Raw genomic sequence first — 26185 nt, 5'->3', positions numbered from 1 at the left:
TTTGTATTATCATAGATCACTACAGTCAGCAGACCACATAGAAAATAATAGAATAGAAAAGCTTTATTTTTCCCTGGGGGAACAAGCGTGGCATTCAGATGAGACAGTACAACAAATACATTCAGTGCAATACATAATACAGTACATGATAATATAGATACAGTTTAAAAAGAACAGTTTTTGTCTGAAACACAGTATTTTAGTATTTGGATGACATATGCCACAATCTATTAATTAGACATTGCAGAATAGTTCGGACTTCACCTCCTGGGAGTCAATCTTGTTCACATTGGCATACAAAGATAAGGGTCTGATTGAGTGATCAAGACGGACTTTCTTGTTGACTTGGGCGTAGATGGGGAAAGCCACCTCTCCCTCATTTTCATCTACTTTCTCCAGGAAGCTGCTGCCCTCTGCAGTCTGTTGTTGTGGAGTCTTGCTGTCTTCAGGTGGGAAGTGATCGTGAACCTCCTTTACTGTGTCGTATATCGTGGACCCGGTGTAGCTGCTGTGTCGTCGGACACTGCTCTTCTGTTGCTCAGGCAGAGGAGGCAGCTGCCTTATAGCCTTCTTCACTGGCATCGGAGTGCTCTTACCTGTGAAAGACCATGGCTGTGTAAAAATATCCACACTAGCATACAACTTACAATAAAGCAATGTTTGCCAATGCATTCCAAGTGGTATGTTGAATATAGCCATTGACACACACCATACCACCATATGTAAACATAGGATTGTGATGTGTGGTGTGGAGACATATTTACAATTGCAGGTGTGATGACACACTGGCTCTGACCTTTTTGTGTTGTATGGGACTCTGTTGACTTTCTCTCGGATGCTGAAGTCATGATCTCAGGTGGATCTTGAGGCTGCAATGAGCAAAATTGCATCAATCGCACCAACAAAGGGAGCCATTGACTGCAACACAGTATTATTTCATTTACCGGTATTTGACAGCTGTTGGAATTGCAATAATTGCAATATACATGACAAGTCTTTTGTGCACTGACTTACCTCTATGACAGATATCTGCCCCATCTCAGCCGATGACAACCTGGACTCCTTACAACTGGTACCAAAACAATAAGCAAGATTTTTTAAGCCTAAAAAAAACTTTTGTTGAGTGAAAGAGATCAAGATTCCTAAAAGGTAGAGGTATTACCTTTTTGATTTGATGGCACATATCATTAGTGCAATGGGGAGCAGAAAGAACAAAACACCCAGACTACACAGCACTGACCATAGTATCTCCATCTCCAACCCCATGGTGTTGACTTCCTGACACAGACAGACAGACAGACAGACAGACAGACAGACAGACAGACAGACAGACAGACAGACAGACAGACAGACAGACACACACACACACACACACACACACACACACACACACACACACACACACACACACACACACACACACACACACACACACACATTAACGAAGCTTATTACAACTATTGAGCAGACATTTGATAATAATATTACAGTTAATGTTTCCTCAATTTCTACTGCATCAACTATCATCACAGTTATACATTACATTACCACCACTTTTAACAAAACGTGCAATATTGTAATAAACTAAATAATACAGTGATATCCACATGAGACATTCTGTCGGCCTGTGCTTCAGGTGGTGTGATGCAACAAATTACCTTGTATATATTTACCCTTAGCTTTGTGTCTTTTCCCAACTAGCGGACAGAGCTAGTGTCTCATTTGGAGTGAGAAATAGCGATAGTGACAACTTCTAACAGCTAGAAGCTGCAGAGAAGTTTTGAGGAAATCCAACACTACCTCTTTTGTTTGTTATGCTAAGTGCGCATTGCACACTGTGTTCACCTGTCTGTCACTTCTCTAGAGACAAAGTGGGTCCAATAGTCCAAAGTGGGTTAATTCCTTTATTATCCATTCTGCAAAGGTCTGAAAACAGCATGGGGAAAGTCAAGGTCTTGAGGTATACTATCTATACCAGATATTTTCAACTCTTTCACAGTGGCACAGTGGTAAAGCAATATTCTGTCAAAGATTCAGAAAATGGTCCCAAGATGGTCCCACCCTCCCATGACAAACAGAACAAATTAAATATTAGTATACTTTATCATTTGACAGAATAAGCTACTTTTATGACCCTCTGCAGTCAGCCACTGTGATTTTTATTTGTCAATGTTCCTGTCATTCAAAAGTCCAGGTTACGTGCAAACAAATTCAGCGTTGGAATTCACGGAGGATTGTACACATTTCATCGCATATTCATACATCCAACGCGACGTAAAGTTCACGTAACCGAAGGTTTAGTGGGCGGGTCCAGTTGGAATTGCAGTAAACCTATGCAGCCTGTCAACAACACCTCAGTGGATTCAGAGTTAAGTTATTATTGAACATGATGGTGCAGCACTTTTGTCAACATTCTGGCTTTCGCCGCTAAAGTAAATAGTACAGTTTGGTGCTGAGCTAGCTTGTTTCTGAGAATTCCCTTCCAGTAGCACATCATTTCACGTTAGCTGGCTATAGCTTGCTAACAGCTACCACCACCATAACTACTTGGCCAACGATTTTCGCATTGAAGGCCAGACTGATACACAGGTAAGACACGTATCAAGGGAAATAGCATCAGGGATAGCATAGGTGGATGTCTGATATGTTGACAGATCTGTCTGTCCATCTATTTGAACTAGCTTCCTCTGCTGGCCTGTTGTGCTGCTGTTGTGATGTACTTTGATGGCATGGCTAGCTTGACAGCTAGCTGCTGGTGGCTGCTTCCTAGAGCTAATCTAGCTAACTAGCTAATATTGGTAAACATCAATGCAATGGATTCCCGAGTATTTGGGATGGAGTTGTCATGATATAATAAGTAATAGCTAGCTAGTTCGTTGGTTTGCCAGCTAGTCAGTAAGTTTATTATTAGTTAGCTTGCTAGCTGGGTTCTATTTAATTGGACAGTTAGTTAGACTGTTAGTATGCTATGACGTCTTTTGATAGGATTTCAATGTATATTTGTATTGTTAAAACTACCGTGCTAGCTATTTCATTATGTAGCTACCCAAACACTTAGGAGCCCTGCATTGCCACAATGACAGGTGTGCGTTGCCTGTGTGCCCATTGACAGCTGACACAATAACAACAACAACAACAACAGCAGCACATCTGATGACTGTGCACTGCAAGCAAGCACATTCGTCCTCAGTTACGGTAGCTTCATTATTTGTGTGTCACCCTTCTCTATGTCTCTCATTGCAGCCTATTCCCAGAGACTGTGCAGATGCCATCTGATCTCTGACCCCTGACCCCTGGGACCCTCCACCTGTAGGCCGTGCTCTATGACTTGCTGTGAGGCCATGTCTGCTGTGAACATCACCAGGGACATCCTGCACAGGCAGATCAGAGTGAGTCCATAAAGTCTAAGCCTCTGTTGCTGTGCTGGTTATGTAGTAATCCAGTCTTTAGCCCAAACCAAATAGCCTAATTCCCTCAGGTTTTGAAAATTGGACTTTGTTCTGCATTTTGGGGGAAAAGTTGACATTGTTTCAATTGCAGATAGGCAGTATAACAGCGTCTATGCAATATTGTCAATGCTGAAAATACCCTATCCTTGTAAATACTGAGTTATTTATTCATGATGGACGGAATGAGACAAGTGATTTTTTACTTCCATGTCTGCAGGACAAGAGAGCATTGAGCTTCCAAAGGCTCTACCATGTGACTGATCCTTTTATCAAGAGACTCGGTCTGGAAGCAGAGCTACAGGTAACCAGCATATATGACAGTAGTCTATGTGGTGTGGTTCTTTATGGACAGTAGGTGTGTGTGTGTGTGTGTGTGTGTGTGTGTGTGTGTGTGTGTGTGTGTGTGTGTGTGTGTGTGTGTGTGTCTACGTTATTAATCTGACAGACTATATTTACTGTCTGCGTCACCAGGGCCACACTGGGTGTGTCAACTGTCTGGAATGGAACGAACAAGGAGAGTAAGTCCAAAGCTGAGACAAGCCAAAATCATTATCTACTGATCATATTTACCATGTAAAGTTGTATACTGTATCTGACATGTTTCCTCTTGTTCTCTTCAGTTTGCTGGCCTCAGGCTCAGATGACCAACACGCCATCATCTGGGACCCCTTCAAACACAAGAAGCTGACCACTATGCACACTGGACATGCAGCAAACATCTTCTCTGTGAAGGTAAGACAGAAACTGATAAAGAGAAAAGCTTCTATCAATGGCAACCGCCCTCAAAACCATAGATAAGGGGGCAAGTTTGTAGGCACTTACCACACCATACAAATATGGCAATTACATTTGCCAAGACCTACCCGTATAGTATATATGCAGGGGCAGAATTGTCTAGAAATGAAAGTTCCAGGTTGAGGCTTCTGTTATTCTGTATTGAATGGTCTTGTTCCATGCAGTTTCTTCCTCACTCTGGCGACCGTATCCTGGTGACGGGTGCAGCAGATACCAAGGTCCACGTGCACGACATCACGGCCAAGGAGACCATCCACATGTTCTCTGATCACACCAACCGTGTCAAGCGCATCGCCACGGCACCCATGTGGCCCAACACCTTCTGGAGTGCTGCAGAGGATGGCATCATCAGGTCAGGGCCCAATCTGACCCAGGTCGTGGTGGGGTGGTACTGTAGATTTAGCCTGGTTGGCGCACAGGGCAGACGTTGTTTTGTTTTGTATTTTTGAGTGTTGGTTCCATTTGCGCATTTACAGCCAAATCAAGTTCTCCCCAAGTAATTGAAAACATTTTAACATACTTTTCGACCCAGTAGTCTGAGTAGTTACCAACCCTGGTTTAGAACATGCTGAATCTGAAAATGTTCACTGAGAGATTATACAGTATGTGTCAAACAAGCTAAAAATGTCAGATAGGCCTATATTATGTGTTTTTACTTTACTGGTTAGTACCAGAGCCAACTAGTTTATATTGTATATAAACTATTATGTTACACACTAGGATATTAAAGGTGAAACTGTAAGGTGAGAAGGGAACCATTGATGCAGGTCACATGTTTTATTGCCAACCCCTAGTCAGCACCCCATCAGTTTGTTGGCCCCCCCCTGGGAAGTCTACTAGGTCTAAGGGCTCATGCCTCCAGCATCATCACACCATCTTGAAGGTTAAATGGAGGTTTATTCATCCCCGGAAAATAGCCTTAAGTACCCTTGAAAGCTCAGGTGTGCAGTGGGCATTGTGGAATACAGATGTTAGCTCCAGGGCAGGCTATATAGTTCCCATTTGGATAGTGGAGATGGTAGTCTTTGTTCCTCTTTATAACACCTGTTATAAACCTTTTATAAACACCCCCATGTTTATAACCCCAAACTCAGGCAGTACGACCTGAGGGAGAGCAGTAAGCGGTCCGAGGTGCTGATCGACCTCACGGAGTACTGTGGTCAGCTGGTGGAGGCCAAATGTCTGGCTATCAACCCCCGGGACAACAACTACATGGCGGTGGGCGCTAACGGGCCCTTCGTACGCCTCTACGACATGCGCATGATCCACAACCACAGGTCAGTGAGTCCTCACTGCCAAGAAGTCAAATGTTAGCATCATGTCAAATTAGCATTTTGCATCGGTTCACAGACTGGAATGATGCCTTATTCTTTTCCCTTTCTCCCACAACCCCACCCCTCCCACCCCTCTCCTACCCACAGGAAGTCTATGAGTCCGGGCACGTCAGCAGGAGTTCACACGTTCTGCGACAGGCAGAAGCCCATTCCAGACGGAGCGGGACAGTATTATGTTGCTGGTGTGTGTGTAATTACTTGTGGGACATGTATTGCGTGTGTGTGTCTTTCTCTCTCTCTCACCCTAACTTTCTCTCCTTATCCCCTCCACTCCAGGCCACTTGCCAGTGAAGCTGCCTGACTACAATAATCGCCTCAGGGTCCTGGTGGCCACCTACGTCACCTTCAGTCCTGACGGCACTGAGCTGCTAGTTAACATGGGTGGAGAACAGGTGAATTACCAGAACTGTCATATTTAGACACATTTGTTTTTTCTTGGTTTATATCTCGCATTCACTCACTGTGTTTGTACTCTGTGTCTGTAGGTGTATTTATTTGACTTGACATTCAAGCAGAGGCCATACACCTATCTACTACCCAAAAAGTGCCAACCAACATCAGGTATCAGTCTGCTTGTGTAAAACAAAGCTTGACTATTTGGCTATTCATATATTGTTTTGAATAGTTTGCATTTTTATTTATGTACTTGCTGAGGGTCTGACAATTGATGTCCCAACAGATGTGCAGAACGGAAAGACAACCAATGGCGTGTCAAATGGAATTCATTTGCCAGCCAGCCGCCTTAGATTGGCTGAAAGCAAGTTCTACTCCAGGTAACCGTCTTTCTTTCGTGTTTTCAATCGTGAATTTTTACTCTTAATTTCATATTGAAAAATAGACTTGTATTGTATGAATGTATTGAACGCTGTGATGAAACACCCTACTCCTACTTACTCATTTTGTGGGGGTAACTTTTCCTCTTCCTTCTCCACCCCCCCCACCCCCCCGTCTCTCTTTTCCCTAGTTCTGGAGAGCTCCCTCCTCACCTGGAGAGGATCAAGCAGCAGGCTAACGATGCGTTTGCACGGCAGCAGTGGACTCAGGCCATACAGCTGTACAGTCTGGGGATCCATGAGGCCACCCGTAACGCCATGCTGTACGGGAACCGCGCTGCAGCCTATATGAAGCGCAAGTGGTAGGCGGTTTCACACCTTGACCCTTGACCCTTAACCCCTAGCCTCAAATACCAGTTTTCTCCAGAAAAACAGAACTAGCTGAGACTATTGTGTGTGTGTCTCTCTCTCTCTCTCTCTCTCTCTCTAGGGACGGTGACCACTACGATGCTCTGCGAGACTGTCTGAAGGCCCTGTCCCTCAACCCAGGGCACCTGAAGGCTCACTTCCGGCTGGCGCGGTGCCTCTTTGAGCTGAAATATGTGGCCGAGGCTCTGGAGTGTCTGGATGATTTCAAGGGGAAGTTTCCAGAACAAGCCCACAGCTGTGCCTGCGATGCCCTGGACAAAGACATCAAAGCCGCCCTCTTCTCAAAAACTGACTCTGGTGAGAAATGGTTGAGAAAATGGAAATGGTTGTTTAAACATTGTTTAAGAAAAGTGATGCTAGGAGAGGAGACGGGGCCCTGTTTCAATACATTTTTGGAATTTTGAAATTGTATCCTTCCTTCATACCTTAGAGCAATCATTTATTTAGAGAAATTGGATTGAGTCAATCAAGTCATGTCAGATCAGTGACTGACGGAAGTAAGGAAGGGACGATGCATTTTAACAGTATTCTAACAGGTATTTGACTACACAGTATTTGACTTTCATACAAACCAAGTGTAACTTTTGTATGTAAACATGTTTACTATGTTTGTGTGTTCTATGCTGAACATATACTGTACATTATACCATAGGCTCATGTATCATGTGTGTGCTTCAACAATATAAAATGTAGGTAGTTGTATGCACTAACATTTGTTGTTAACATCCCTGTCCTGTGTCTTTTCTAGCAGATGATAAGAGCTCGAAACACAGCTCGAAACGCACATTCAGCCGCAAGGAGTCCATCCCGGAGGACGAGGTCATCCTAAGAGAACGCAGTTACGACTACAAACACCGCTACTGTGGCCACTGCAACACCACCACCGACATCAAGGAGGCCAACTTCTTCGGCAGGTCAGTGGAGCTCCGATAGTGGGATCAGAGGTTGTTTGTGCAGTTGGGAAACAGGCTAATCAGGCCATCAACCATTTGGAACTGGTTTTCACCACACCCAGTGATGGTGAGTGATCAAGTTAAGTGTCCAAAAAACAATGAACATGCAGGTTGGTATGACATGAAGATGTAAATGACTGGGTGATAGGTCAAACGGTAAAACACTAAAGAACCCACACAGCTGGACCCAGAGCATGGACTTGCTCTGCTGCCTGATACACCAAGTAAAAGATTCCTTAAACACAGAAGTTGTTATTGTCCTTTATTTTCTTACAATAGATAGCAGCATAAGCAGAATGACGATAGCTTCATCTGGCCCTTCTATGATTTGACGATGATGATGATTTGACGATGACAGTAACTCCCGCTACACAATAAAGGGCGTACAATTCTGGTCTACTACAGAAACTTAACTACCTCCTCCTTATGCAGTACTATTCTCTTCTATACAGTATTCTGTGCTGCTGTTACCAGATCTAACACTACATCTCCCTCTCTCCCCAGTAAAGGCCAGTACATAGTCAGTGGCTCAGACGATGGCTCCTTCTTCATCTGGGAGAAGGAGACCACCAACCTGGTGAGGATCCTCCAGGGGGATGAGTCGATAGTCAACTGTCTGCAGCCCCACCCCAGCCACTGCTTCCTGGCCACCAGCGGTATCGACCCTGTCGTACGGCTCTGGAGCCCCAGGCCAGAGGTAAACACACGTTCACACAACCATCACAACCATCACAGCATTCACACACAACCATCACAACATTCACACACAACCATCACAACAGTCATACAACCAACACAGCAGGTGAGGCTTTACTAGCAATACAAACACAATACTGGGTCAAGATTTATTAGCAACATTCACACAACCAAGACAATTCATCTACTGTGTATTTTGGGATTATTTTGATCATTTTAACATCCCTATGATATAGTTTATGGCCTTCCACATTATTGATTGATGGAAAGAAAAGGTGATAAACCATGTATTTCCTCCACCCTTTGCTCTCCCTCCCTCCCTCCCTCCCTCCCTCCCTCCCTCCCTCCCTCCCTCCATCCATCCCTCCATCCATCCCCATAGACGGAGAGTGAGAACGGGCGCGTGGTGGAGGACATGGAGGGAGCTGCTCAGGCCAACCAGCGGCGTATGAACGCTGACCCACTGGAGGTCATGCTGCTCAACATGGGCTACCGCATCACAGGCCTGAGCGGCCGCGGGCCCGATGGCTCGGACGACGAGGACAGCTCTGAGGGACAAGTGCAGTGTCGGCCCAGCTAGAAGAACAAACAAACGAGACCTCACTCAGTGCACTATCTATGGAGGCTGGACACAAGGCACTCACTCTCACTACCCCTCACCCTACTACCTGTGTGTGTGTGTGTGTGTGTGTGTGTGTGTGTGTGTGTGTGTGTGTGTGTGTGTGTGTGTGTGTGTGTGTGTGTGTGTGTGTGTGTATGTGTGTGTGTATGTGTGTGTGTGCGCGTACGTACGTGTGTACCTGTACGAGTGTGTGTCTGTAAGGAGTTGAAAAGCACCATAGATGTTCCAATGTTTAAATTTTAAATTCTCCCCTCGAAACAAAAGCAACATTGAGTGAATGTTACGTGTCACAGCTCTGCACTATGCACCGCCTTCTCCCCCCACATCCCACGACAGGATTAGAGGAGACCAGTTTGGGGAGGGGAATCCATGGGGAGGGGGGGGGGGGGACTTTGCCGCACCCTTTCACCCCTTCGGAAACACCAACGTCACCCCAGCCTCTTTCTCCTCCCTCTGAGGCTAGGAGGTGCACATCTTAGCACACCTCATCACTCCCCAACCCTCATTAGGAACGAGGCGTTAGCAGCACTTAGCTAACCCTTTTCAGAAACGTGGTGGAGGGAAACCGTACGACCTTTGACCCAGGGTCAGGTCAGAGCGCAGCAGCCCCACAGTCACAGTGTCCTCGGTGGAGGGTCGTCGTCAGACTTCAAGACAGTGGAAGTGGCTTAGTTTAACCACCAGGGGGCTTGTGAATTGATGTACAAGAGTATTTTAGGCCTTCGCAAGCTTTGAAAAGGCTGCCTGCAAGTCTTTGATTTCAAGTTGGACTTTATCATATTTTGTTTGTTTGGGAATTGGAAGAGGGCACTGGAGATCTAGAAGTATTACTCAGTCTTTCTTGAAGTGTTTCATTTGATCCAGAAAAGTTTTCTTTTAAACTCCTGTCTGACGAAACAAGTGATTTCTCTTGTCAAGAGTTTTCATTTGTCAAAAAAAGTTTTGAAAATCAAAAAAATGTTCACTGTTTTTTGAGTGGCCAAGGATCCATGTTGCATTTTGCTTTGTCTGTATCAACGATCGATAAGTTAAGTTCTTCTGGGGCTCTATATGCCTCTTTTAGTGACAGGTATGCAAATCATTTCCGTTTTTTATTATGTAGGGTGAGGTAAAGTTAGAACAGTTACTGTTCATAACAGAGGGAAGCCTCTATAGAAGTATGTTGGAGCCTCACATTCTATCAAACACTTAACTTGTTGAGAAAGCTGTGGAGAGAGGTCATTATGAAGTAGACTGTTGGGTTTAAGTTTAGGGGTGTTGACTGCAATGCATTGATAGTCAAGTGATGATTGGTCTGAAAAATCTATGTCAAACTGTGTTGGGCTGATGCTCTAGCTAGCCAGAGAGAGAAGAGTATTCACTACCCTGTTTAAAGGGTATTATCACTAGCTTGTCCCTTTTCATTTCTGTGAATTCAAGACCTGAATTGAAATTCCAGTTAATTTTTTTTGCTATTTTTGAATTGGAATTTCAGTTCACCTTCTAAATGGACAGCGTTTGAAAAGGAATTGACCCCAACCCTGGTTAAAACCATCAGTCCTTATATACAGTAACACAAGCATGTCATATAGGCAGCAAGTTCATAGACGCTATATTTGGTAGCGCTTGGGGACTCAGCATCCCCACACACAAGCACTTTCAGCTTTCCACCTAGAACAGATCTTTCTAGAGATCATTTTGGGGGAAGGATGGGATAGAGATGATTCTCCCTCCTAGTAGCTTTGGATCCAGCAGCACTAGACATTTGCTGCAGGCCTAGGTTGGAGTCCTGGTAAGAGGAGTTTTGTCTAAAAGGCAACATGGTAAAGGGCCAAACTGGACAAGGAGCCATCAAGAGCTCTGGGTTGGTCTCAGTTATCTAAAGTGGCTTCCTCTCCTCGTTTCCTTTCCTTAATCTGCACTGATGTAAAGATACCAGGCAGCTGAGAGATGATTACCTTTGAAAGTGCTTTCACCTGTCCAGTCTCCTGGTCAGTGCAAGTGAAGGAATGGAAACTAGGAAGGGACGCTACTGTGCTTCAGACTATTGAGACCCACATCCTGTTTACTCCTGCTCAACCAGCCGACCTCCAGCTCACTGATGCTGATCGGCTCTGAGTGAAACCTAAAGAGCCAGTCTTCAGACATTAGGCTTCCATGTTTATTTCTTTGTTAAAATCATTCAAGAGATGTTATTTTCTTTTATTCGAGAAAATCCAGTGACAATGTTTACTGTGAGAGAAAAATTAAAAAAGAGGACTATTGTTGTTGAACATCCTGTGCCTCTTGTCTGTTCATTGTCTTTTGTCTTGGTTAAATAAGGGACCAAAAACAATGGATAATGGTGATTTGGATTATAGCATACTAGAGATCTACACGCACACTTTTATCTAGGTTTATCCGGGTGCAGGACTCTCTCTCACACACACATACACACACACACACACACACACACACCTGTACAGTATATTACACGCTGTATTACCTGTATAGTGTGCTGTGACCTTCGGAGTAAAATGCACTAAAATGGGCTATTCGGTATCTGTGCTCCGGATAGCAAGATGCAGGTGTCCCTGCTGAATCTTTGGCCTACAACATGATAACTTTTCGGTGTTTCCCTGCAATCTATCAACGTCTTCTATCCTGCTTTTGGCTTCTGCCGAGTGTGGTGTTTTTAATGTGTGTATAATACATCATCTACAAAGGAGATGTCTGGGTTAGGAGCAGCCAGTTGTAGGTCCTCCACTCCCGGCCTACAATCTCTAATGAGGGTGACCCAGCTCGATCAGGGTAGGGGTTACCATTGGTGGGAAATATCACATGAAAGTTCACAAGGTGAATCTATCCTGACGTTGACTCTTATTGTAGACTTCAAGCTTTCAACGTTTCTTAGCCACAGATCCATCCGGGATTATATGCGTTCATGTCACACAGCTGTCACAGAATAATATAACGACATGCCACAGTACATGCACTGATATGATATCACAGAATTGTTCTACTGTTTATAACTGACGCTGTCATAACAGTCTAATAACAACAATAACTATATCGTGACATGATACAGTAAGATAGGCTTTAATGCAATACCTGGTAAATATAAAATCGAGATAATCGAGATATTGATAAATAGAAATAGAAATTATTTTTAGATGAATGTCTTTCGTTTCAATCTAAAAGGACACATTTGAAAATGCAAAGACGGATATTATTGAATTTGTGCAGTCGTTGATAAATCTATCCCTACGCACTCGAAATCACCGACACTGCGGCTACGCAGCCGCTATCGGTTTAGCTGCATACGTCACAGCGTGTCAAAATTAGTGATGGCGGAGGTGGATGAAATAGACATAATGATGAATTACCAAGGGGGATTCGAGAAAATAGACAGAAAGAACATCCGTTATCCTTATTGTATTGTGTGGACTCCTATTCCAATATTGTCGTGAGTATTTCCCCCAGCAAGCTTGTTTTTTTCCATACGCTAAGCAAACAGTCCCGTCGCTGAGTGAAATAAAACGGGATCATAATAATGTAGCTTTACATTATTACAAGAAGCATAATTCCTTGTTTTTTTAGCTTGCTTGCATACGGTATCTGCTAGACCCAATAGTCCAGCCAATTTGTTGAGTATTATGTCTTGTCAGTGCCATGCAATACTGTCACATTCCTTAATACTACAGTATGTTTCTCATACAATAGGCCAGTAACTGAACCCAATACTTCTATTCTACACAGGTGGCTGCTCCCCTTCATTGGTCACATGGGCATATGCACCTCTTCAGGAGTGATACGAGACTTTGCTGGATCATACTTTGTTTCTGTGAGTAGGAGTATGATAGCCTACATCTCGTCTTAATCAACACACACATGCATTATTATGTCGGTCATAAGATGAGTAGAAGACACTAAAACAAAATACTAGTTCCTCAAAATGTTACTTTGTTTCACTTGTTTTTCAGGAGGACAATATGGCATTTGGGAGACCCACAAAGTAAGATGATAATTATTAATTATTAATTTCATGCTGGTAGCTTTTAAACAGGCCAGGGGAGTATAAACCATATTATCATATACATGTTCACTGTCATATCATATTCATACTGTCACCAAAATGTGGAATTTATTATTAGAATTCTACCTCAACCGATCTCAGAGTAACAACCAGATAAATTAATTTGTCACTAGAGTAGCCCTTGAAGTAGCATAGTATTAGGTTGTCATTATGAAAGCTTGTTTGAGGTATTGCTTTGTTGTGTTTCTCTAGGTACTGGAAGCTAGATGTTGACAAGGTCTGTGGCAGCAGTGGTCTGGCAGCCTGGGACAAGGCAGTGCATGACGCCTCAGAGGAGTACAAACGCAGACAGGTAGGAATATGGACAGTGCCATTAAAGACAGACAGACAGAATAGGGAATAGTATTTTTTAGTAGGGGGGGGGGACAATAACATTTTAAACAGACCAATCAATATAAAGTACATTCAGGGATGAAACACATGGAATTGGCCGATGACTTTTCTGTATAGTGAGACCTGACCTCTGTCTCTCTGCCTCCTGCAGCACAACCTGTGCTGTGATAACTGCCACTCACATGTGGCCCTGGCCCTCAACGGCATGCGTTATGACAACAGTACTTCCTGGAACATGGCCAACCTCTGTCTGCTGTCTCTCATCCATGGCAAACATGTCAGGTGAGCAAACGACATTACATGTAGTCCAAACACAATTAAATTGAATAATAACAACTAATTTACATATTTCATTTTGGAATTAGCATGCACTGTATCTGCCAGAAGAGCTCTGCAGGAGGGAGCACCATATGTACGTGGAAGGGAACATATGGTGTAGAGAAACTCCCTCATTACTCTTACCTGACCCACATTGGGAGCCGGACTGGCGTCACTGCTTTGTGCTGCCTGTGCATTACTGTCCTTGATCACCGTGTCCTCAAACAGTAGGGGAGGCTGAATCATCCATCACTGCCAGATGGGTTAGGTAGTAGGTACCCCCCCTCTACGTCACCTCTCTGCACGGTCTCCCACTGGTGGTGGTGGGGGGGGGGTGGAGGTGTTTAACAGTGCATTTGGGTTACATTTGCACATTAAGTTTGATGATGCTGTGATCATTGTGTTATGACTGACCTTGTCCTGCAATAGTTCAGTTGTGCATTAAGCAACAATCAACACACTATCATAGAGCCACAACACGGGGATGGGCTGGGAGGGTAGGGGGTTGGTTTAACCTCTGGGGGAGGAGAGAGTGGACCTGTATGTGGTTTGAGATTATTTAGCAGACTGGACTACCGTACTAGACGACTACTGTACTGTGTCCTTACCTGTCCCAACTACATGACAAATGAGCTGTGAGTCCCTGTGGATATCATGGTCTCACCAAAGTTTTTTAATGACTGTTCACTACCGAGGACTACACATTCACTGTACTCTCTCTGTCTCTGTCCCCCCCTCCCTCTCCTCCCAACCACACACACACACACACACACACACACACACACACTCTCTCTCTCATTGTTCTTTCTTTGTCCCTCAGCTGTGTAGCATTCCTCAAGACCTGGCTACCCTTCCTCATGCTCACCGGAGTCATCGTCACCTTCCTCCTCACGTTCAATCTGCACTGACCTCAGACCTCTGACCCAGAGGGAGATGGAGATGGAAAGAGAGGGAGATAATGCAGGAGACATCTTCTTGCTCAGTTGAAATCACACTGGCTAAACAAAAGACAACAATCAAGATGGGACACTTCCCTGTGCAGTACTATTACTCAGATTGTCAGATTGAATACAGTAAATGTACATTTACTGAATACAGATTTTGAAATTCAGTTACTGCTACTCAATTCAATTGTTTACTTTATAATAAGTAGCTTATTCGGTTCTTATTCACACGTTTTCAGAGGGAACATGAATTCCTGGGAAATAGGCCTGATGACTTTACATGCTGCACTGCAAATTCCATTGAGTCACACACAATATGGGCAATACATACAGTACAGTGTTTGTTTTTGATGTTATGTATTTGAAGAGCAATATTGTTTTGTTATTTATTACGAAAAAATATAGCATATTTTATAAATATGGGTGTTTGTTTCTTTTTTGTGATTATGCAGTAATACAACTGATTTAGTTTGTGTTAGTCTGTTGAAGTATTTGTTGTATTCTATAATATACAATGTGCATTTGCACCAAGTACATTCACTCAACTCATCTGTACCTTTAAGAGAAGGACCACCTATTCCTCTGCTAGATTCTGCGCGATATTTCAACTCAAACCAACCCTGTTCCTCACCAGATGCCCTCCAGATGCCCATCTTCTCTCTTACTCACACACACACTTACACAGAGTGATCGTTTGGCATCGTTTTTTCGAGGACAAAGTCTAACTTTATGTGGCTATTAACACAAAAGGATCCCCTGTATCCTTTATAGTTTCTGGAATTTGTTCAGTTTAAACCTTGATATTAGTTTTTATCGATATGCGTAATTTGGTGATCCGTGCGTTTTTTTGCGCTCTGCTCTGTGCGCACCAGCATGGTTCCGAATGCCCGTCTGGCTGCGAATGTTTTGCCGCTACGCACACGGTGAAGTGCGTTTCCAAGAACCTGCTGGTGGTGCCTCAGGGTATTCCAGGATACGCGAGGACTGTAATAATTACAGGAAATAATATTCACCGAATCGGACCCGGTTCATTTAAAGATCTGGAAAATGTCACCAACTTAATTTTGAGCAATAATTGGTGAGGAAATGTATTTTTATCAACTACTTGAATGTGTTATGGATTAAAACATGTTTGTTATTGAAGACACCACATTTTTTAATTTTAGACCATGGCTTCACATGGACATGACCTTTCATAAAAAAAAAGATAATAAAATTGTATATTGATAACTTCAGTTCGTGTGACAGTTCGCCTGAATGTCATCACACCAAATAATATATTTTATGTGTTAGATACTGTATGTAGTTGTTTAACACTATATGTAAGCATAAGAACAAGTCAGGTTAACATTTATTTTGAGTAAGAAAGTTCTGTCTATCTGTCTCAGGATCACAGAGGTAGCATTCCACAGCTTCTCCTCCCTGTTTAACCTGAGTTCCCTGGACCTGAGCTCCAACCATCTCTCCCTCATCCACCCCGAAGCCCTCAGCATCCCTGGCAGCCCTCTCCAGGAGCTCAACCTCAGCCTCTCCCTCCACAACTCTACCTCCCTGACCGACCTCACCACTGCCCTGCGCTGGGGGGGTCTGGGGGGGCTGCTTCGCCTGGACCTCTCTGCGAACCGCTTGGTTCTATTGCCCCAAGGCATGTTCTCCCACCTTTCAAGCCTGCAGCATCTCCTCCTGGGCAACAACTCTCTGGTTGACGTCTACAATGGCACCTTTTCTGGCCTGAGGTGCCTGGAGGTACTCAACTGCTAATCTGCACACTTTTTTTTATCACTCTCACTTAGAAAAAAATAAATAAATAAACGTTCCATAAGGGTTCTTCAGCTGTCCCTGTGGAAAAACTATTGTGGAACCCTTTTGGTTTTCATTTAGAATCCTCTGTGTAAAGGGCTCTACATAGAATCCAAAAGGCTTCTTCAAAGGGTTGAACCACAGGGACAGCTGCAAAAACCCTTTTTGGTTCTAAGAGTATACTCCTAATCATGCACTTGCACTTTTATCATTACTGCGGTCCACCCTGTCATCTGTATATCAGTTGTTTGTCTGTATGTTGGTTGTTTATGTGTGAAGATGCGCTGCAGTAGCCTTCAAACTAGTCGCCCCAAGGGGATGATAATAGATACAGTTGTATTGTATTGTAGGTGCTGGACCTGACCCACAACGCCTTTAGGGCTTTCAGAGCAGACGCTCTGGGGGAGCTGAGCAGGCTTAGGGGACGACCCCGCATCCTACTGGGACACAACCCCTACGCCTGCTCCTGTGAGATCCACAACTTCGCCATCTGGCTCGACAGCTCCAAGGCTCAGGTGGGGGACATGGAAGCCCTAAGCTGCGCCTCCCCCTGGAAGTTTCAGGGCATGGCCCTGCAGGGGCTGGGGGACCAGGCCATTGGCTGCCACGGTCTGGCCCGAGGTGAGGTGTCTGCCCTGGACCACCTCTCCCTGCATACCTCCTATGTGTTACTGGGGCTGGTGCTGGGGTTTGTAGGCATGGTGTTCCTCTTCGTGCTCTACCTCAACCGCCAGGGGATTAAGAAGTGGGCGGTGGAGATGCGAGACGGTTTCCATGACGTGCTGGAGGGGTACCACTACCGCTATGAGATCGACTCTGACCCGCGTCTGGGGCAGATCGCGTCAGACGGCCATGTGGGGAAGGGGCCAGGAGGAAACAGTCGGCTGCCTGCCAACACCTGTATGGTTCAGATCCCCTTGGACACGCAGCTCAAGTAGGTGTCCACTTCTCCCCCTGTAGATCTATGATCCCTCAACCCCTCTTGGAATGGACCTGGAGGTGTGGGATTGACCTGTAAAGAAAAAAAAATACATTTGTATGTAAGTTATATAGTTTACAGTGTGCAAGTTTACATCTTGCAGAAGTGATTAGATATTGATATTTATTGAGAGCTATTAAGTGTGAACAGCTTGGCTCTTTGTACTGGTATGTGGCTTCAGAACCCACAGTACACTAATCACACTACAGAGCTGAGCCGAGCCGAGCTTAGCTTAGTTGTACTGTACCGCTGTACGCATCCACCATAGTTGCTGACTGTAACAGTGCTTGAAAGGACAATGTAAAAAGAAAGTATCTGCGAACGCACTGTGCATTTCAGGTCGGTCTTGTAGTGTGTAAAGGAACATTGTCATAGAACCTCATGGTCTTCAAGTGCCTTAGTCTTTAGAGGCACTCCAGCTGTCCATCCACCCTCAGGTATAAAGTTGGCTGAAGCTGTGGACAGACTCTGAAAAACAACACAATGGAATGAAAAGGCTAGTCCATCTACACCATTTTCTAGAATTATATCTTTTGGATTTAATTTTGTGTGGAAAGCTCTTTTAAGCTGACACATCAATCTCTATGTACTGTAGACTACACATTGGTGTGCTCTCCTCTGCGCCTTCTAGAAACAATGGACATACAGCCCATGCAGAAGAATTTGACCCTCACAACAAATGGCTTGGGTCATGATTGTTGGACAACAGTGGGGTTCTACTGTAGAGGTGGAAAGCAAAACCCTATAGACCTAGGATTCCATATAATTATAGTTTTATAGAGAATAGGATTTGTTTAAAAAGAAATGTGTGTCTTGAATGAATACTGAAACTCAACTGATTAAGCCATGTATATGTGCTGTGTTGTATGTGAAGATGTGTCCAATGTAGGATTTACTTCCCATAGGATATATGGTGCCAACTGGCTATGTATAAACTTATGTAGTCTATATCTAAAGTACACAGTCTATTTAGGATGATAGTATGCAAGCAATGTACATTCCCTTTATGCTGCTCAATAAAACATTCAGTCAAAATCCCATTTACTGTATTTTTCCATTTAATTTTGATTTAGTAGCCTTCACAACTCTACAGGGAACCCATGGAAATACACTGCTTCTTCTATGGAGAGCTATCCCCATGAAGTGATGAAGTGTTGGTGTAGAGGGAAAGTGGGACAGAATGACGAATATAAGTTGGAGCTGCACCTGCTGGGTCTGCAGGTTGCGCTGTATCTTTCCACTGTGTGTGTGTGTGTGTGTGTGTGTGTGTGTGTGTGTGTGTGTGTGTGTGTGTGTGTGTGCCCCTTTTTTAATTGATCCCAGGGGGCTCATGAAAAGATTTAACCTGTAGTAGGGTGCCCTTTAGTGGCTCATCAACAAAACTTCCTGAATTCACATCGAACTGAACCTGTATGCACTGATCACTCTAAATAGGTAAAATCGGGTAAGTCACGAATTAATCCTTTATGCTACTTTAAGCTTTAGGCCGTCCACTCATGTCTTATGAATTAATATAGGCCTACGCCTTCTTCCGTGACGTCATGTGTTACCTGTCAGTGGGTGGGTGTCGGATTTACCTGTAGCCGCAGGTAATAACCTACACGGGAAGACGAGGTAGCAACACTGTGGAATTTACCCAAATAAGTTAAGACCGTGTGGGCTGGGTTGGTTGCGAGCTATTTGGCTACAAACTTTTGTGTTAGGCTATAGAAAACACTCTCACCCAGGGAGTTGAGATCCGATCCAATCTTACAAACTCGTCCAAAGAAAGTTTTTCCGCGCGGACTTCCGTGATTTTAACGCGATCAAGAGTTACCCAAAGTAACCCAAACTCTTTCCTCATATGCGGTAAGTTGTTTATTAAAATCGTAGTAGTGTAGTGGTATGAAAATGCATTCCTTTACAGAAAGTGTATCAATCTCGAACAAGCTGGGGGAGTCGACAAGTCGACAAGACAGCCTATTGTTTGTCTATATGTAAATATTGTCTATACAGTAACATTTGAATGTTATTCTGAACATTATAATTTCCCACTTCTTATTCATCGTCAAAGTCAAGGCCTAGGTAAATCAGTCCAATAGATCAGCTGCGCACGGTCAATATAAAATAAAGTATGGGACAACAGGCCTGCGCAAAACTGACGTAAAAACATCGACTTCCAAGTCATGAGAATCTATGCATGGCCTATGTTTATGTACCCAAGTGATGGTTTGTGTGTCTTAGATTATTTTGTGTTGTAGACATATAATCTTAGTAGGCCTTGTTAGACATCTAAGATATGTGACTTTGGCAGACCAAAGAGAAATGGATAAGAATCATTAATAACTTACTGCAAGTAGATCTGAATTGTTATTGAGTGTTCATTCATGTTTCAATGTCTTCACCACCCCACAGGTCCCGGGTGCACTGAGCCATGCCTGGCCACAACACAGGGGCTCCCCAGACGTCCCGCCACCACAAACCTCACAACAACAACACCTCCGCCAGCACCAGGGCCGATGGGTACCGGCATGGCCGCACCATCTCCAGGGACAGCACCACCAGCCAGGAGGCCTACAAGGATCCCCATGGTGACTACTCCCGCGGTCACCCTGAGGCCCAGCAAGGCCGTCGAGGTGGTGGTGGCAGTGGTGGTGGTGGCGGCGGCGGTGGTGGTGGTGGAGGAGCCCCCCAGCGACACGCCAACGGGCGGGGGTCAGAGACACTTGGCTTCATCCCAGGTTCAGCGGACTCCCCCCAGGGTAGACATGCCTGTGGCTCCTGTGCCTCCATGGGCTGGAGCGGCTGTAAGGCCCTACTCTGCTGCGTCCTGACCTGTGGCTTCTATGGCAGCCGGGAACCCTGTCTGCCTGTCAACGAGACCTCCACAGACCACCCCACCAAGGCCGACCCCGACCCCCACCACCACACTGTCTCCTGGTCGAACCCCACCTGTGGCATTCCTCTGGAGCCCAGCAACAAACCCTCCAAGCCATCCAAGCTGCCCATGAGCGACAGCTTCCGCTACCAGGACGTGCGCATCGGGGGGGAGAGGGTGGTGTACCCGAGCCACATCCCATCCGCCCCTAAACGGACCCGCCCGGCAGGCGGTGGCAAGGCGGTGGGAGGCGGTGACAGCAGCAACCAGCAGCGCCCAATCAGCAACACCAGCCTGTACTCCCGCGAGGACCTTGACCTGGACGCGCTGAGCGAGACTGGCACAGACATCGACTCGCTCATCACCAAGAAGCTTCTGGAACTCTACGCCCTGCATCAGATAGACCAGCTGGCCAAGTGCACGTCAGACTCCTCCTTCTCCCGCAAGACCAACGAGATCAGCGAGCTCATCTACAGTATCGCCCAGGACTACAACCTGGAGGAGCAGGAGGCAGAGTGTCGGCTGGTCCACGGGGTCATCCGCATCAGCACCCGCAAGGGCAAGAGGAACAAGAACCCACCCCCCCAGGAACCCCTCCAGCAGCAGCAGAGGGCCAACGCCAATGGGAGGACCGACGGAGGGACACTCCCCCCGGACAGCGGGAACGAGACCATGACTTACACCTTCGACAGTGACAGTAAGGGGGGGTTATTATTACCATAAACATACACATTTGGAAGATGAGAAGAAGAACAGTATGTCATTGTCCATTATCAGAGAAACAGAAATTGGTCTCTTTGCATGCTGCCCCCCCCCCCCCTCCAAGACACACACATAGCTTACAAATGCACACAGATGCCATATTAGAGAGAAGTACGTGTTGCACAGTAAACATAAACAGCATTATAAACTAGTGGGTTTCGTTGTGAAGATTTCACGACTTGTGTGTTGTGGGTCTTGACTCTTGACTAGAATAAGTGTGACACAATGTTTGGTTTATCTCTCAACCTGGTTTCAGGAAACCCTAATAATACTGTTCCTTTTACTGCAAACCTCTCCATTCTATTCTTCCTTGCATCTGTCTATACGTGAACCAGACGTGATATGACAGTAATATGATGTCACCACTTTATAGGTAATGACTCATGTCAAAGTGTTTCTTCTTTCTTTGTCTCACCTCATACGATACTATCTTAGATTTCCCCAGGTGGTGTTCATATGTGTGTCGCATTACTTTTTGTTTCTACTGTAATTGTGGTGTTTTGCATGAATGCCAATGTGCTGAAGTTGCAAAAAGTATCACATTTTTTGGTTTATCTTTGAGCATCTGGAGAAGCTATAGGTGTGCGAACATTCTCTCTTGTTTCTGTTGCAGTGCCAGAGGTGAAGGTGTCTGAGTTGACGTCGTCAGACGAACTAGCCAGGAAGATGAGACACTACAGTGGGAGAAGTAAGAACTGTACTTCGGGACACTTTTCACACTACTGAGCCAAGCCGAGCTGAGCTGTACTGTGCTGGCCTATTGTCTTACTACAGCTGGCATCATTCCTATGTGATGCTCGGAGCTTCAACCAATCAATGCAGACTGAGCCGCGCTTCTTGACGTGAGACAATCGTGCTGGCCTGGTTACAAAAACAACCATAGTTGCTGTAACAATGCTGGAAAGGCCAATGTGAATTTAAAATATCTGAGCCAGCACAGTATGGTTTGGGTTGACCTTGTAGTGTGTAAATATACTTATTCACACACAACATGTGAGTCAAATGGACACTGTTCAAACACTTGAGCTGCACTTGAATTAATTCACTTGTTACAATGAAAGTAATGGACAAAGTGCAAACTTCAAGCTAAACCAAGCACACATTGAATACCTTCAAAGATTGGACATATGTGTTTTAATGCTTACAGTCCAATCAGGGGACTTGGTCGCTTTGTATCCAGGAGCTATTGTTGACCCTGTGCAGCTGCAGACGTTTTCTCACCTCCTCTCTGCTCTCTGGTGGCATACCTGGCTTTGATGTGCCTCCTGGAGAATAAAGAGCCCACATTCCTGCCTTTCTCTGTGTGTCACCCCCCTCTCCTGCAACCTGTATCATCTTCCCTCTGGGCTCAGAGGTGTGTGTGTTGGGGGTGGGGGGGGTGGGAATACCTTGCCCCCTCACAGTAGCATCAGATCATTATCATAATGATCATTAAACACCTGACTCATTATGGTGGATGGTTTATTAGGTAATGTGGTGAGTGACTCAGATTACTGATGGATAATTGTGGAATGGACAGGTTTTATTGTTGTTCAGTGCTGAGAATAGGGGGAGAGGAGAGAGGGGTCCTATTACGCTGCCTTTGAATGAAGGAACATTGTGTTATGTTTCCACACTGCATGCGTCTTGGATTAGGAGTGTGACAGGGTTTCAGATTCAGATTCTCTCAAAACCTTTTTAAAACAAAAGTTGCATATCCTTACAAAGTATATCATAGAAAGTCAAGTCAAGTCAGTCAATACACTTTACAGAGAGTTATAGGTCACTAACCATTGATTTGAGCTACTGTAGGTGGCATTTTTTATTCAATATTGCTTGTACCTTCTCTATACAGTAGGTTCCTAAGGGTAACTGTCTCTCTCCGTTGTCGCCCTCACAGCGTACTCCTCCAGCTCTGCCATGGCCTACTCCCCCTATTTGCACGACACGGAGACAGACTCTTCAGGGGCTCCTCTGTTAGACGTCCTCTGAAACACACAACGTCAAAACAATGTTGAATAACATCCAGAGCACACCATCACAATGATTGCTGAGGAAGGCTGTAGTCTGATGGAGGGACCAGGACTCCTCAGCCTTTAGCTCCTTTAACACGGCCATGCTTCCCTGGTTTAAGGACTTGTAAAGGAACTGAGCCGAGCAGTTTACAACTGGGACTGACACGCTTTACTGTTACTGCCTGTGTTTGAAATCGGCATGGAACTATTTCAAACCATCTGTGTGGTCCACTTTGCAGGAGGGAAAACAATGGGATTTTTTAGATGGGAAGAAAACTATGGACATTTTTATGTGTTTGCATGCTATGTTGCAAGTTGTTTTTATACTAGTGATGATGTTGTTGACTTACAGTTTCACTCAATGCTACTAAAGCAGAGACAGTATATCATCACTCCATGCCATTTTAACTCACTCCATAGTAAAGAGACTGACCCGAACGCATAACCGTCCTTGTGGTTGTTGGTTGTTGGTTGTTGTTGTGTGTGTGTGTGTGTGTGTGTGTGTGCGCGTGTGTGTGCGTGCCTGCCTTTTGGTCCCAGTAGCAGGTTTTGCTTCATGCTTTTCATTTTTTTAAAGACATTTTTAAGCCCTTTTTTGTTTTGTACAGACACCTTTTCCAGGTAAACGTTGCTTCTTGGGTTGCCTCACCATCTGGGGCATTGGGTCACTCTTTTGCAAATTTAATGTATAGTTTTATTTTTGTCAAAATAAAAAAAAAAAGAAAGAAATATCCCTATGTCTGTTTTTGTCACCTTGCCTAGTTTCTCTAAATAATAAGTAATTTAGTAGTTACATTAGTTAGTAGTTACATTATTCTCAATGACTCCGTTTCTACCTGTGATTCTTAGGTTGGTGCTGATGTTTGGGAGTGTGTTATTTTTGATGTTCTGAGAGGTATAAATTAGGGGTGTTACACAGACACAAACTGACACAAACTCTGTCTTGTAGAGTTTTGGTCAGACATACAATTAGCTATGCCCTAAATGCCTACTACATTATCAGAAACAGAGACGGGTAATTCACTGTCATGTCATCTCACTACTTCTCTTCATCTTTCCTCATCAGCTCTTGCCATGTGTTTGTCATATGCCATTGGCCTAATGCTGCATATGCTTTCAACAACATGCACTTCTGCGGTCTTGTCTCAGAATGCCTTCCCTGCTTTTCCTGTCACAGCAACAAGTTTGTGTTCAATATTGTTCTACCACTTTTTCCAGCCTCTTTCTCTCTGTAGCCTCATCTCTCAGATTACAATGCTGTCAGGCTCCACTCTCCCCCAGGTCAGTGTTGTCAGGCAGGCAGGCAGGCAGGCAGGCTTCTTTCCGCCCTCAGCAAAAGCAGAAACTTGTTCATCTGGTTCTGACAAAAGAAAGGAAATAAAACCCTTCTGTTTGTCACTGCTGAAGAGAGGAGGAGGATCGCTAGAGAATATTAACCTTGTTGTAGTTCATCTCCAGCCTAGATCTGGTGTGGTCTAAATCAGCACTCTGTGACCCTCTCTCTCCATCTGATCAGACAGTGCCCCCCTCCCCCCTCCCCTCCCCTCCCATCCCCTCTCCTCTCCTCTCTGCTGGCTCTCTGCATACCTGTTCTACCTGTACGGAGTGTTGTGTAAACGTTCACTGTTTCACAACTAACCACATATAGGTCACATCACTACTGCATTGTGACTGCGAACGCACGCTGAGGGTGGTTGGAACATAATAAATCAATAAGCATGTTCAAGTAAAATCCTATAAAAAAACTGATGTTTTCTACTCTACTGAAAATATGTGTGTGAAGTTGTTTTGTCATTCCATCCAAACCTCTCTGGGGAGAATGATACATTACTATCTCGTTGTAAGGGATTAGCCTGGCCATAAGTAAACCATACTATTTGGTGTGCCAAGTTAATGAGTTGGGATAGATTTGGAGATGCCTCAATATTGCCAGCAGGGGTCACCACTATCCAATAAAATCACAGGTATTCTGCTCTGGACTAGTACATCATCTAGTGGATAGAAGGCAATATAACACCTAACTGCTTAGCCATGAGGAGGAACAGAAATGGAGGGGTGGAGGGAGGGAAGGAGAGAAAGATGACAGTGCCAGCAGGCACAGCTGGCTGCCTGTGTGTAGGTTAATGGGTGTCCTCTGCCAGTGAGGTAACATGTACCTTACTGTACCTCAGGTTCAAAACATAGAAAAACGAGTGGAGCTGGATGGGGACAGGAGGTGTTCTGAGCGTGTGCTAACAGATGTTCTAGAACAGTGCAGCCATACTGGTGGGAGCCAGCTCGATTCAGAATTCTAACAAGACTATGGAATGGCAAGGTGGAGCTACTACCATCTTGCTTATACCTGTCCAAGGGTGTTAAGAAAGTCATCAGCTGCAACCTGCCATCTCTCCTGGACCTGTTCCACTCCAGGACCAGTAAGAGAGCAGGAAAGATCATCGCTCATCCTTCCCATCCTGGTCACCTCTTCCATAGACTTCCATCCGGCAAAAGGTTCGGGTCTATCAAGACCAAAACCTTGCGCCACCTGAACAGTTTCTTCCCCATGGCAGTGGGGCTCACAAAGAAGCTCCCTGCCTCTCACTGACTCTGGGACTTCCACTCCCCCCCCCCCCACTAGCCTCATTGCCTCTTAGCCTCGCACAGCCTACATAATTTATTGTTTTATTGTTTTATTCTGTAAAAAAAATAATCTATTTTGTTAATATTTTGCTTATATGTATTGTTTCTGGACAGGGCCATGTTAGAGAAGCTCTGTTGGTGACCCCTAGTCCTCTTGAACAGAAGAATGTTTTTTGTATCTCATGTTTTATGTTTCTTTTGGCAAATAGGAGCTGTTGATTATGGGCCTCAACTATGGCAACTTCATAATCAGAACAGCAATTTTTACAATACTTATTTCAAACAGTATGTTGCTAATGCTATTTGTGTGTTGAGTTTCGCAATGCTCATTCCAACAGAGAGACACTGTGCAGCAATCATTCTAGAAAAATATATTTATTCAAAATATTCTGTAGGCAGTCCCACTTATTTACAATATTCATGCAAACATGCACAAAAAAACAGTATATATAGATTCATTCAATATACTACCAA

At 44.6% G+C, this 26185-nt stretch overlaps 5 protein-coding genes across 8 annotated transcripts; 4 read left to right on the top strand and 1 right to left on the bottom strand.

Annotated features, from left to right (window-relative positions):
* Positions 1–93: 93 nt before the first annotated feature.
* On the bottom strand, positions 94–1266 carry LOC310811306 (uncharacterized protein; the record flags this gene model as incomplete). Its single annotated transcript, XM_083679425.1, has 4 exons — positions 94–596; positions 797–869; positions 1015–1069; positions 1241–1266. The coding sequence occupies 4 exons, from the start codon at positions 1264–1266 to the stop codon at positions 235–237; spliced, it is 516 nt and encodes a 171-aa protein (XP_083535551.1). The 3' UTR covers positions 94–234.
* Positions 1267–2321: 1055 nt separating this feature from the next.
* Positions 2322–11303, top strand: wdtc1 (WD and tetratricopeptide repeats 1). 3 transcript variants are annotated; one of them, XM_083679004.1, is made up of 16 exons: positions 2322–2589; positions 3244–3389; positions 3667–3750; positions 3921–3967; positions 4070–4181; positions 4409–4596; positions 5339–5521; positions 5666–5760; positions 5855–5970; positions 6064–6139; positions 6258–6351; positions 6543–6713; positions 6842–7077; positions 7532–7694; positions 8238–8430; positions 8812–11303. In XM_083679004.1, exons 2-16 carry the CDS (start codon positions 3324–3326, stop codon positions 9007–9009), a joined length of 2022 nt encoding a protein of 673 aa, XP_083535130.1. In that variant the 5' UTR covers positions 2322–2589; positions 3244–3323; the 3' UTR covers positions 9010–11303. The 3 variants fall into 3 exon arrangements, with proteins under 3 accessions (XP_083535130.1, XP_083535129.1, XP_083535131.1); XM_083679003.1 differs by having other exon boundaries at positions 7529–7694; XM_083679005.1 differs by lacking the exons at positions 8238–8430; positions 8812–11303 and adding an exon at positions 8013–8230 and having other exon boundaries at positions 7529–7694.
* A 944-nt stretch (positions 11304–12247) lies between these two features.
* LOC310811047 (transmembrane protein 222-like) lies at positions 12248–15032 on the top strand. Its single transcript, XM_083679026.1, has 6 exons — positions 12248–12475; positions 12769–12853; positions 12993–13024; positions 13298–13397; positions 13590–13720; positions 14577–15032. The coding sequence occupies exons 1-6, from the start codon at positions 12357–12359 to the stop codon at positions 14662–14664; spliced, it is 555 nt and encodes a 184-aa protein (XP_083535152.1). The 5' UTR covers positions 12248–12356; the 3' UTR covers positions 14665–15032.
* Positions 15033–15518: 486 nt separating this feature from the next.
* Positions 15519–17438, top strand: LOC310811305 (trophoblast glycoprotein-like; the record flags this gene model as incomplete). Its single annotated transcript, XM_083679424.1, has 3 exons — positions 15519–15778; positions 16089–16446; positions 16851–17438. 3 exons carry the CDS (start codon positions 15519–15521, stop codon positions 17436–17438), a joined length of 1206 nt encoding a protein of 401 aa, XP_083535550.1.
* A 1623-nt stretch (positions 17439–19061) lies between these two features.
* Positions 19062–23805, top strand: kdf1a (keratinocyte differentiation factor 1a). 2 transcript variants are annotated; one of them, XR_014554453.1, is made up of 4 exons: positions 19062–19327; positions 19874–21033; positions 21712–22574; positions 22978–23805. XR_014554453.1 is itself a non-coding variant. In XM_083679010.1 (4 exons), exons 2-4 carry the CDS (start codon positions 19893–19895, stop codon positions 23067–23069), a joined length of 1308 nt encoding a protein of 435 aa, XP_083535136.1. In that variant the 5' UTR covers positions 19062–19327; positions 19874–19892; the 3' UTR covers positions 23070–23805. The 2 variants fall into 2 exon arrangements, 1 of the variants encoding a protein (XP_083535136.1); XM_083679010.1 differs by having other exon boundaries at positions 21712–21786.
* Positions 23806–26185: the final 2380 nt, after the last annotated feature.

This window comes from Argentina silus, assembly GCF_951799395.1.
Source record: "Argentina silus genome assembly, chromosome: 10".
Classification (NCBI taxonomy): domain Eukaryota; kingdom Metazoa; phylum Chordata; class Actinopteri; order Argentiniformes; family Argentinidae; genus Argentina; species Argentina silus.
The sequence above is the reverse complement of the archived record's forward strand: the minus strand, read 5'-3'. Positions and strand labels throughout refer to the sequence as shown.